Genomic DNA, 12,236 nt, shown 5'->3' with positions numbered 1-12,236 from the left:
ATTGGCCTTCTTTTGAATGCCTGAGATCGTTAAGAGCACCCCAGCTGCAGGAAACACGCAGCTGAACGGTGAGGCTGGAAGTTACACATCCCAGAAATGGAAAAACAATCTTCCAAGGGTACATCAACAGCACCACGTGGCGCCAGATGGCTTGAACCTCCCCTGGTTATTATCATCCACCAGCTGCAAAGTTTCCACTCTGTGCATTCAAAAAAGTGTCAAATATCTCCAAGAATCTCTTGAATGTAACAGTCACGGGGCCTTGCCACGATGCGGTCCATGACATCATGACATCTGATCCTCCCCCTAACCCCTCGGCCACGTGGTGCGTTGTTTACTCGTTCCTCGAAGTCGCTCCGACCCGCAGATGCAGTGTGGGGGAGAACAACCCGACGTTGTGAAACAGCGTTCGCAGGATATAGTTACGTTGCGCAGCCTTGGAGATGTTTAGACGTGAATGCCCCCACAGTTGATTTCTTTGTGCGCATCCAGTCAGAGTCCCGTTAGAAGCCCCACAGCGACGTGAATGTATGTATTGTTTACAACTGGGGTTTGTTGTGACGTAGGGGGGGGGGGGGGGATTGCCCAGAGCCGTTTGTTCTGGGCAATGACGCGTTGTTTGGAATAGGACCGGGTGGGTTTAAGCTTCAACCGCTTCTTCAGATGTTGTTGTTTTAACTAGATAGGCTATAGTTCGCGTTTGGTAAACTTCAGAAAAATATGCAAATGTAGGCCTACATTGAAAGACGTCGGCTAGATCTGAATAGTTGAAGTGAGATTTCAGTTAAACCATATATATATATATATAAATATTGTTCTTAATCGTAAACAAGGACCCTTTTTATGAACAGTATAGCTAAGGATGTTCCATCGTTTCTTTGTTGTGTTGGATGTTGCAGACAACGCCTAGAATCTAGAATGCTTCATCTTGGAACCAGACTCACACTCTTTAGTTTAGGCTCTGGGGAGCCAGAAAATACCAAAGGCCAGAGTCTGAAGCCTTCACAAACCCCTCAGGACTTTCCGAAGTATGTCCGGTACGTAGCGTTTGTTAGGAACAACAAACTGCTTCTAAACTTCTCTGGTATGTTTCTGCACTTATAAAATCAACCAAATCCTAACCAAAGGCGCCCTACTAATTAACTTTCAGAAAACTCACTGGGTTGAAAAGCGAACATGTTTTCTGCAACCTGCGCGTCCCGAACCAGCATCAAACCGCCAACGATGACATCAACATAGTCCTCCTCACAGGTGGGTGTCCCTGACGTCATGTAAACGTCAACTTTTTGCCGTTTTCCATGTCAAATAATGTGTCGTTTAAACCACCGGCCACACTTGTAACACGCTGATGTACTTGTATTGATTGATACTGGTATGACAGATTTCAAAACTAGGAGAATTGCAATCCGACAATATCAAATATCAAGTGAAACATATTTGATGCCGGTATGTGAGGACCTGTGTATCGATACATAGCATACTTAATATCGAGCTCCCGCAATCCCTGTGTGTGAAGGGGCAGTGGCTCTGTCCCAAATAGTTACCACAGAGTACACGCAGTAGGAAGCTGTACACCTATCTCGACTGTAATTGTAAGTGTCTCCACTATGAAGGCAGAGGGGTCTTCTGCCTGGACCTGAAGTCCTGGAGGGGCGCAGTGTCGGCCCACCAGCGGGGCTGGCATGTGCAGCTCCGTCAGGAGGGCGGAGACCTCCCCAACACCTGCGTGGAGCAGGTGGACGACCCCGTCCAGGCCATCACGGTGAGACGTCACTCACGCGGTGTACCTGTCACTCACGGTCACCCCGTCACTCACGGTAACCCACGGTAACATGTCATCTCGTGGTAACCTGTCACTCGCGGTGACACGTCCATCACGTGTTACCACGGTAACGCGTCCCTCCCGGTAACCGGCCCCTCACGGTAACACGTCCGTCGCGGTAACCGCGGTAACCCGTCCCTCACGGTAACACATCGCTGGAGTAGTACCGTCACGCTTGGCTTATTTTGCAACATCCTCCCTGTCTCCGCGGTTCTACGTCAGTCAGATGACGTTGTACGTCGGTCGGATTTGGAAAACACGACGTCAACGGTCAAATTTGTCACCGCAGACATTTCACTGAAACAGTTGATTATTATTTTCCCCGAGCCGCCCGCGTGTTAAGCAGTATTCCGATTGACTCGCTAATTAATATGGAAATGATTGAAACACACTTGAGCGGGGGGCTCTTGAAGCAGACATTGTGTACGACGGAGTGAAGGGGGAAAGCCGGCAGGTGCCTAAACACAGCTGTCCCCCCGCCTGGCCCCCATTGAGAGGGCAGTGGCCCCTTGTTGTCTGCCTCTAGACGCGGGCCCTTCAAATCGGCAGGGCAGCACAAAACCGTCAGAGTTTAACCGAGCGATAAAGTTTGGGTTTGAGGAAGTAGAAAAGCCGTTCAAATGTGGTGACGAATGCACTTGTGTGGCTTAACCTGTGCACGTTGTTGTATAATGCTATAAGCTGTGGTTGGGGTGGTTCTGCACTGCTATTCTTAATCATAGAAGTCCAGTAATGTTCAAGTATCTGGACTTTTTCATAATCAGAATGGTCCTAAAGATAGCTATAATCAAGTGTTCTGCCTGACTGAAATCCAGTTTTCCATGTAAACTAATTTGTCGTTCATACTAGGCGTTACACGTAAGGATGTATTGTCTGACTGAAATCCAGTCTGGTGAACGGGTGTAACTTGAAGATTATATTCACAGAACGGGTACACAAATATAGATTTAGCGAGTCTTGATACACAGACCTTCACCTATACAACAAAAATGTGTGGTGTGTCCCCAGACCAAGACGGTGAACCTGTGCCACCATCTGAAGAGGAGCGGCGTGTGCGTGCGGCAGAGCCTCTTCATCCCCAGGGTGGTCTTCCTCTCTCCTGACTGTGATCTGGACCAGGAACTGAGGAAGAGGAAGGAGCTGGTGTCCTACGACCAGCTGGACCCCTTCCTCGCCTCCTTCAGGGAGAGCTATGGGGGGTGGTTGTCGGACGCCCTCACCCCCTCCTGGATCTCCGGTAAAAGAGAGAGAGGCTCTTTGGGTTTTGTCTGAACCTTTTGGTTGGTTGAAGCTCTTGCAAGATTTGACTTTTGAATCTCTATTTCTTTGTGTATGCGTTGAGGAATCTCAAGGAATATCTTTATACAGTAATCGATAGGATTCCTTGTCATTAGTAAAGCAATAGGGGCTAGGGTCAGGTGTCTTGCTCAGGGACATCTCGACACTCAAACTAGCAACCTTACAAGTTTAGCCACTCAACCCAAGCAAGGCGACAGCCAGCTCGTCGGAAGCAGCTAGGGTCAGGTGTCTCGCTCAGGGCCACCTCGACACTCGAACTAGCAACCTTCCGGTTATGCGTCAGTCAACCCTCTCTGCCTCCTGATCTGTGTCCTCCCGCTCCGACCCCCTCACACGTCGATGGTCCTCCTCCTCCGGGCTCCAGGGCGCCAGTCGTACCGGCAGCTGGAGGCGGTGCGGGGGTTGCTTGGCCGGGCGGGGACCTGGGACCTGCTGCAGCTCCGCGGTGGGGAGCAGCTCCGAGGGGACTACCAGGGCTGCCCGTACGTGGCCCTCGATCGGCAGGAGACCGGCACGCTGGAGTTCTCCGGCGCCAAGACCCTGTCTCCTGATTCGCTGTGGGCTCTGCTGGGTCACGCCCCTCGGGTAAGGGCACTTAACAAAGCTCAACCGACGTAGTGCGCTAAATAGCACCGATACGTCCTCAGTCTGTGGTTTAGGTCCATGATGCTGTTCTTAAAATCACCAGCAGGTGGCAGTAAAGCCGTGTTTTGTAGCGCTACATCCATCTTGAAGCTCACCGGGATTGTACAGATGGCTAAACTCAATAAGGATGACCAAATCTCATATTTTTATCTGTAAAACATAAAAATTCAAGATCAGCGTTTTTTCACTAAATTGAATACACTTGCAACTGAAGCTTCCTTTGAGAATGAATTGCATGTTCCATACTCCATGTAAAAAAAGGAAATCTATTCTATTAACTACAAGGTAATGTGCCATACATACTCAAGAAACATATGAAGCTAATCCAGTTGTACTCCAGACTGAGCCTCCAACCGAGATCTATTGTGTAGAACCCATTAATCACAGAACAAGCATGGGGGGGGGGGGGGTACGCCTTGTCGGTCTTTAAGTGTCTTGGACAGCACCCTTCTTTGCTAATATACACACAGAGCCCTAATTATACGCCCTGTCTATTGTGGCCCCCCCCCCGCCCCCCCCCCCACAAGGCGCTCGTTAGCGACTCTCAGGTGATGGAATACGGAGATAATTGAGCCGCCCAAAGGGCACGTTTAGTTCCATTAGCTCCCTTTGTGGAGTCCCTCAAATGCCGCGTGTTTGTTTTGTCACAAGGAACGTTAATGAACGTGATTTACCGAGGGATGTCCTGCTCCTGGGTAGACGGAGAGAGAGAGAGTGGGGGAGAGAGTGTGAGAGAGAGAGAGAGAGAGAGAGAGAGAGAGAGAGAGAGAGAGAGAGAGTGTGGGAGAGAGAGAGAGAGATGGAGAGTGAGAGAGAGACAGGCAGACAGAGTGTGACAGACAGATAGAGTGAGAGAGTGAGAGAGTGAGCTAGAGAGAGAGCGTTAGAGGTTGTGCTTTTGCAGAGTAAATGCACATTTCCATTCCAAAAAAACCTTTGAGTCTTGAATCTTTTTTCCTGACTCTTCACTCACCACTACACTCTGAGGGTTGAGCATGGGTCCTGGCTCTTCACTAAATATCCTACTGGGATGAGGTGGGATGAGGTGGGAACGGGTCAGAATTCTTTATCATACAGAGAGTGGGTGGGTGTGATCCTTCAGTAAATCTTTCATTACATATTGAACAGCTTTGGCTCACGCGCACAAACACACGTACACACGCGCACACACACACACACACACACACACACACACACACACACACACACACACACACACACACACACACACACACACACACACACACACACATGCAGGATGTCATTCTGTTCCCCCCTCCATGGTCCCTGGAGACCCCGACTGTACAGTCTTGTCCAGATGCTGTACATTCGATCCGTGCCCCAGCGGTCCCCAGACTCTCTGACGACCACCACACGCGCCCCCCCATTAAGACACGCTCCGTAGACTGCAACCGAAAAACGGGATCGTCAGGGGAGCGCCGTGCATGGAGGCTGGCATCTGTCCCAAGGATTCGGATTCTTCTGATGCGGGAGAAAGATCGGACATAAGAACGTTAATTTTACCTATTGAAATACTTTAATTAAATACTTTAAATTGTAATGGGTAGGCCTATGGATGAATTTGGTTGTAAACCAAACTTTCTCTAGCTAATCCAGTTTCGCTTGTTTTGATTTGAGTGTCTCTCAACCTAACTTTAAGACGCTTTGGAGAGCAGCATCCGCTAAACGACCAAATGGACCAGCGGGAAAGGCCTGACTTTGTAGTAAGATCAGCAACAAAACTACAATAAGGAGGGAGGGCGGAGGTTGGGTGTGGTTCGCCACTGGAGAGTGAGGTTCGGTGGATCACCGTTCAATCCTAGTGAAATAAAGCACTTGATACGCAGCAGCTGTTACGCAACTCAATAGCTCCCCTGACGCCTTCCCGGAGACGCGGTGATAATGTGCGCCTTTGATTTGGGGTTTGTAAACAAGGCAGGCGAGAGGAGCTGTGATACGATTTGAAAGTTTCCCCTTGCGCTGCCTGTGTGTGGGTTCAGGGCTGAGAGGGTGGGCCGATGTATACGCGCCATGCGGCCAGTGAGCGTGCCTTTGTATTACCGCTGCGTGTTTTCCCCTCTGACGATGATTGTGTTTGGAGCGTGTGAGCGATTGAGTAGAATCACGGTGATTTTTTGATTATGGTCTATATTCTAAGACCCCGGTACTGGGTTTATTCCATTTGTATGGATGTGTGGGTTATTTGTGCGAGTGTGTGTGAGTGTATGGGTGCTTGTACTTGCGTGCATGTGTGTGTGCTTGCGTGTTTATTACATCCTTTTCTGAAATGGCTCAATACACATGTTTGTTTATTGAGCTATTTCTATCCGTACTCGCTATTCCCTGCCTTTTAAAGAAACCACAGATGCACACAGGTTTGAAAATATCTACCTGTGTCCCCTCTCAGCCCCCCCCCCCCCCCCCCCCTCCATGATCACCGCTGGCTTAGCGCTCGTAATGGCGTGTCTGAGACGCTGCGTTCCTCCTGACGGTAACCCGTCGACACGCCCCCCGTCTGATTAATTGACCCAAAGCCACTGGGGAGCTAAGTGGTAATTTTGTCTCCCCCTCCCACCCGCCCGCCACACACACACACAACCCCAACATGGGCCTGGACAACGGTAAACAGGGAGAGAGTGCGAGACAAGAAGAGGAGCCCCAGGCCGGGTTGTCAAAGTTTCTCTCTCTCTTCCCCTCTCTCTCTCTCTCTGAAGCTGGGGGGGGGGGGGGGGGGGGGGGGGGGGGGGGGGGGGGGGGGGGCAGCTTCAGAGCTGATTCTGCTCATTTATTCGCGGCGGCGGCGACCCAGCTCCCGGGCATTCCTCCCGGCCTGGCCGTCACCCGGGCTGCGAGTGGCGTCCGTGGCGCCCGCAGCACGCGACGTTACCTGGACATAAAGGGTGTGGGCGCGGAGGGCTTTGTGTCTTTATGAATAGAACAGGACGCTGGACTAGGAGCCGGTCCTTAGCGAGCCGCCAGTGCCTTGTGTTGAACATAGAGTGTGTTAGGGTCAGGGTGTCCACAGCCAGTGTGTTATTTTTTGCACGACAGCAAATGCAATTTATGAGCAAGGAAAGCCATATAACAGCCATTTTTGCTCTCGATGTATAGCGTGATAGATACACTGATTTCATGGTAATATCAGAAGAACAACAGCCAAAGTGTGTGTGTGTGTGTGTGTGTGTGTGTGTGTGTGTGTGTGTGTGTGTGTGTGTGTGTGTGTGTGTGTGTGTGTGTGTTTGCGCGCTCGAACGGACACCTCAATAGTAATCATTCTCAAAAATGGAAGCTGTCACTGATGTTTTTTCTGTGCAGGCGTTGTGTTCGACAAGCCCTCCAGCACACCTAGGGAAGATTAATGTGGCGCTGATTTCACTGAGAAGCAGAGACGAATGTTCTGCGCTCTCTGCAGTAACTCAGAGGTATATCGGGAAAATTGAGAATTTTGACGGAGGATCAGAAAAGCTCACATGTTCCGTCGATGAAAAGAAAAAAAGATCGACCAAACCTGCTGTTGTGTTCGCTATTTTAATCTCAAGCAAACAGATCACCTTGATGGAATGATTCAATTTCGCGCAAAAATAATAATTAAATAAAGTTTCCAAAGAACAGTGCAGGAAATAAAACACAGGAAATTACCATCGTTTCTTCTTTTAGATTCCCCGTAATTGAAACAAGGCCCCTCTTGAAAAAAGGAATCCAGGATGCGAAATAATTTGCGCTAAAGAGCGTGTGTAGGAAGGACGCCGAGAAGGCGAACCAATTATAGACGTGAAGAGCGCCGACCGCGGGACTACAAGTGTCTGATGCGGACTCGTTAAGACTCTCGTCGCGGGCATCAGCCATCGCCCGCCTCATAATAGCCTGTGATTAAACTTGGTAAATCAATTTTTTTTAATGTGAGGACCGCAATTGCGCTCCGTCTTTGTTGGTCTCGTGGTCTGGGGGTGGGGGGGGGGGGGGGGGGGGGGGCGGGCGTTTGGCTGCGAGAGCGTAATTCCAGAGAGCTTTTCAAGTCTCTCTTTTGTTAATTCAGTTAAACATCAACACGTCGGTGCGTTGTGGTTTTCCATATTTCTATTTAACACCGGGGCAGGGATGAGCGTATCGCTGTTTGAGATTTAGATGTGTGAATTTATAACTGGGTTTAAAAAAGAAACACTCCAAAAGCATTAATATTCAACATCAAAGACAGTCCCTCCCTGCATTGTAAGGCTGGTGTTAAGACATAATAGTATAAATTTAAGACCACAATCACATGCATATATATTCGTAGATTTATATAACAATCAAACAATAAAATGAGAAGAAGATAAGAGTTTACAGGGATATTTATCCAGGCATCTATAGCATTTAAATTCGTCTGATGTGTAAATGCAGTCTTTATCTTAATCTTTCTGGCTCTGGTATGCTCAACCGTCATATTTCTCCTTATTTTCTTTGCTTTCCATCCATTTGTCATTGATTTCTTGATCAGCCGTTTCTAGTTCTCAGCATGGATCTGTGAAGTGGACGAATGTGGTGGTGGTGTGACTCCTGGTCCACAGAGCAGATCATCCTAAGGGCTCATGAATAATGAATAACCCAGTAGGGACTTAATTACACTTTCAAATCCTGTGGCCTCATCAAGGGGCCCACGTCACATGGCTTCAACATACGTGTGTGTCTCGCGGTCTGTGTGTCTGTCTGTCTGTCTGTGTGTGTGTATCTGTCCTTCTGTCTGTCTGTCTGTCTGCGTGTGCATGTGCGTGTGCATGTGTGTGCGTGTGTCTTTGTCCATCCTGTAGATCTTTTTATATCCCGGCCACCTGTCTGAGCGTAACCAATAATTGGCCTTTGAATGATTTTTAGTCATCGAATGCAGAGGCTAATGCACTGACTCTCCCAGCACTGGCCGGCCCGATGTGCGCAGTGCGGCATACAGCAGGTATAGCCACGTAATTGCCGGCCGTGCCATCTGTTACAGTTATGCGAAATTAGAGATAAATTAGTTAGCGGACACTTTGGCCCATTGTCTATTGTTTTGATAATCACCCTTAATAACGGACCGCATCAATATGGTCTTTAAACCCGATTTGGCGCTTAATGGAGTCAGATGGGGGCAGTCAGTGTGTGCTCGGGGGCTAATTCTGTTAGAGATGTTTGTGAAGAGCAAATTAAATCAGTCATAGATTGTGCCCTCTCAAGTCTGCCAGACGACCAGACCCATTGAAGAGAAAAAGGGGGGATTCATATTTGAACCTCCCACAGAAAATGCACTTATGCGGACAGGAATAAAGTCAGAGTTGGGTGAATGGATGGAGATGGCTCTTGCCGGGACCCTAATGGCTTCCTGCCGGCCTGGGCGGCTTGGAAGTCGAGGCAGAGATATTCTGAAACGTCCTCCCCCCCCCCCCCCCCCCCCCCTCCCACCCCACTTCCAACAGGCCAGACCCCCTTCGATAAAGAGGGAACTTCCCAGACAGAAGTTTAATTTCGTACGCATCTCTTCTCTAAAACGCACATGTGGCCTCCAAACGATTGTCTTTTGTTCTGCGATCCCTGGCCCAGACACACGGTGTTCATACGTCTTTATCCCTCTGCTGTCGGACCCCAAGTGGCTACTTTTATAACTAACAGAGCACTTTGAAGATGTGCTTCCCCCAGTCCTGATCGTCCTGCCTTGTGGACAGCAGGGCGTGGCTCCTGGTGGGCGTGGCTCCTGGTGGGCGTGGCTCCACGTTGCCGGGAATCCAGATGGGCGTGGCTTCAGGTGGGCGTGGTAACAGGTGGGCGTGGCTCCAGGTGGCATGGCTCCAGGTGGGCGTGGCTCCAGGTGGGCGTGACTCCAGGTGGCGTGGCTCCAGGTGGGCGTGGCTCCAGGTGCGTGTGCCTCAAGGTGGGCCTTCTTCCAGGTGGGCGTGCATTTTGCTGGGCGTGTCTCCAGGTGGGCGTGGCTCCAGGGGTGTGGTCCCCGGTCCCTCTCTGCCGGCGAGTGCGGTGGTTGGACACGGCGGGGAACAAAGAGCCGGCCTTCTGAAGCCGGTGTGCCGTTACGCTCACTGCGAGTTCACCTGAAACGCGGCACCCGTCGCTCCCAGCGAGGGATGCTCTCCAACCCCACCCTGCCCCCCCCCCCCCCATCTACCACCATCCCCACCCTCCCCCCCGCCCCCTCCCCAACTACAGAGCCCCTACTGAGATTCCTTCGGCCTCATCAAGGGCAGAACCTCTCAAATTGAAACGAGCGGGAAATTACGCGCAGGTGGCGACACGTTCCTGGGCCGTTGGTGGGTCCCAGGTCGTTAGTGAGACGCGTCGCACCTGTCACACCTCTCGCTAGCGTGAGTCTGCAGAGCTGAGGAGGGAGAACGGACGTCCATGTTTAGAAACAATATTGTCAGGTCATCGTCAACGCATTCGACGTTTACTTTGACTTAAAGGTGCAGTGTTAAGAATTGAGTGGTGAGTGGAGAGGCTAGCACAACTGAATAGCCCCGCCCCTTGACTTTAGACTATTTAACTTAACTCTAAATGTTCAATTCAATCCATTGATAATGGGTTACATAATGCTCAACCCATATGACCCAACCCAAACGAAGCCATCCCTCATCATCCCGGGGTGAGGAGTCGTTCCTCGAAGTTCACAGGAGAGCTGGGAGCCGACCCCAGTAGAAGATTTATGACTGTTGGTGGAGTAGGTGGACAACACCTCGACTCGTTGAGATGAGATGAGTGATGTGACTGGTGATTTAGATGTCAACCCCCCACCCCCCCAGCCCTGACACAGAAAGTGAGAGAGGGAGCACGGAGACGACATGGTTAAATGAGCTCATGGACCCCTGTTTGACACCCCAACCCATACCCCCAGGGCCCTCTCCTAGTCTGGAGTAGTATACATGTACACACACACATGCATGCACACGCAGACATGCTAGTGCGTACACACACACACACACACACACACACACACACACACACACACACACACACACACACACACACACACACACACACACACACACACACACACACACACACACACGCACGCACGCACGCACACACACACACGAACACAAACCCAGAGTTGTATACACATACGTACACACGGACGCATTACACAGACGTACACACACACCACAGACCAAATCTGGTGGTCTTGTAAACGTGTGAAACGGCGTTCACTTTGACAGAGCATCGTTCAGAGCGGTCTGTCGTGGAGTATGGATGTCTGTGTGAAACAGTGTTGGGGTGCAGGGATCCATTTCAGCTCCCGTCTGGAACACAGCCGGAGAATGAAGGGTCAGGTTGGGACCCAGTCGACCTTCGGTTGACTTATTTTTCCACGTTCGGCACCCAGAAAAAAAAATAAAGACTTGAAATTCCTTTGGCGGAGGAATATATAGTGGGAGCGTCCCCTTCCCCGGGCACCTGGCCCCCGAGGGGACCATCCTCTACCCTTCACCCGAGCACACAGGCGGGCCCTCATCTTACCAACACAGGTATGCACCGGGAGATTACAGGCCCGTCGGACTCGGAAAGCCCCGCCCTGCCGCTCGGCACTTCAATCTCCCCGGCACGGGACACGCGATACCTCTGATCCGCGTCCTCAGACACTCGTGTCCGGGTAGCTCTGGGCGGCCGACATGCAACGACGTATTCCCCTGAACGTGACTTGGCATTCCCACAGACACCTTGAAAGGGGGGGGGTATATCCCCGCACACGGGCAGAGCGGACCACACAGAGCTCCGCCTCTCTCTCCTCTCGCGTACGACTTGTGCTTTGATTTGGTGCCAGGGACACGGGCTCGTCGCTGGGCACCGTCCCTCCACCCCTCTCCTCTGGAGTGGTTCGTGGCACGGCGTTTAGTAGGAAGTGATTACAGCGAGATGTAATGTGTGGCGTACCTGCTTGTTCTTTTTGAAGTCGGATAAGAAAAGGAAAAAAGGGGGTTCTGCCGTCTTGTTTTCTTTCGTCTCCATTCCGTCCCGTCTCGTTCAAAGCGGCAGTATTTAAAATACGTATATCGAAGCATTCCGGTTTGTTTATCGGTCATTATCTCAAAGCTATTCTGTCTATATTTTTCCTCTTTCTTTTTTTCTTCCCTCTCTCACTTTCTTTCTCTTTCACCTTGTGACTCCCTCGGTCTACACGCTAAATAATTACCGCTAAAAGGATGCCCGCCGCAAAATTGCAGCAGCCTTTTGTTGCGGATAATAAGGTTAGCCGCGAGAGTGTGCAGGTGTTGCCGTGGGGGGGGGGGGGGCATTACCATCTTGATCATATCCATCGTTGGGGGTGGGAGGGTGGGGGAGGCACCACACTTCGCATCGGCCCCACAGCCCACAAACCTTTTCACTATTAAAATGATCATGTTCAACAGCGGACAAAGAGAAGAGGGGACGACTCCAGAGTAGGGCTTTTTCTCCCACCTCCCGCGCTTATCTGGCTTTTGATGTCTCCGTAATAAAAGGCCTATTGGGCCGGAAC

General features: G+C 50.7%; 1 protein-coding gene across 2 annotated transcripts in view; it reads left to right on the top strand.

The window, feature by feature from the left end:
- The first annotated feature begins 327 nt into the window (after positions 1-327).
- The window catches only part of LOC115531490 (uncharacterized), a 16,493-nt gene continuing 4,584 nt past the window's right edge, over positions 328-12,236 (top strand). Inside the window, exons 1-6 of one of the 2 annotated variants that reach the window (XM_030340798.1) lie at positions 328-528; positions 900-1,028; positions 1,151-1,251; positions 1,614-1,762; positions 2,831-3,059; positions 3,486-3,706. In XM_030340798.1, the coding sequence (XP_030196658.1) occupies positions 919-1,028; positions 1,151-1,251; positions 1,614-1,762; positions 2,831-3,059; positions 3,486-3,706 (810 nt within the window). In that variant the 5' untranslated portion in view covers positions 328-528; positions 900-918. Of the gene's footprint in view, positions 529-899; positions 1,038-1,150; positions 1,252-1,613; positions 1,763-2,830; positions 3,060-3,485; positions 3,707-12,236 lie in introns of both variants that reach the window. The other variant, XM_030340796.1, reaches the window with a different exon arrangement.

The sequence above is a fragment of the Gadus morhua genome, chromosome 18 (assembly GCF_902167405.1).
Source record: "Gadus morhua chromosome 18, gadMor3.0, whole genome shotgun sequence".
Classification (NCBI taxonomy): domain Eukaryota; kingdom Metazoa; phylum Chordata; class Actinopteri; order Gadiformes; family Gadidae; genus Gadus; species Gadus morhua.
This window is presented reverse-complemented; position numbering and strand designations above follow the sequence as displayed.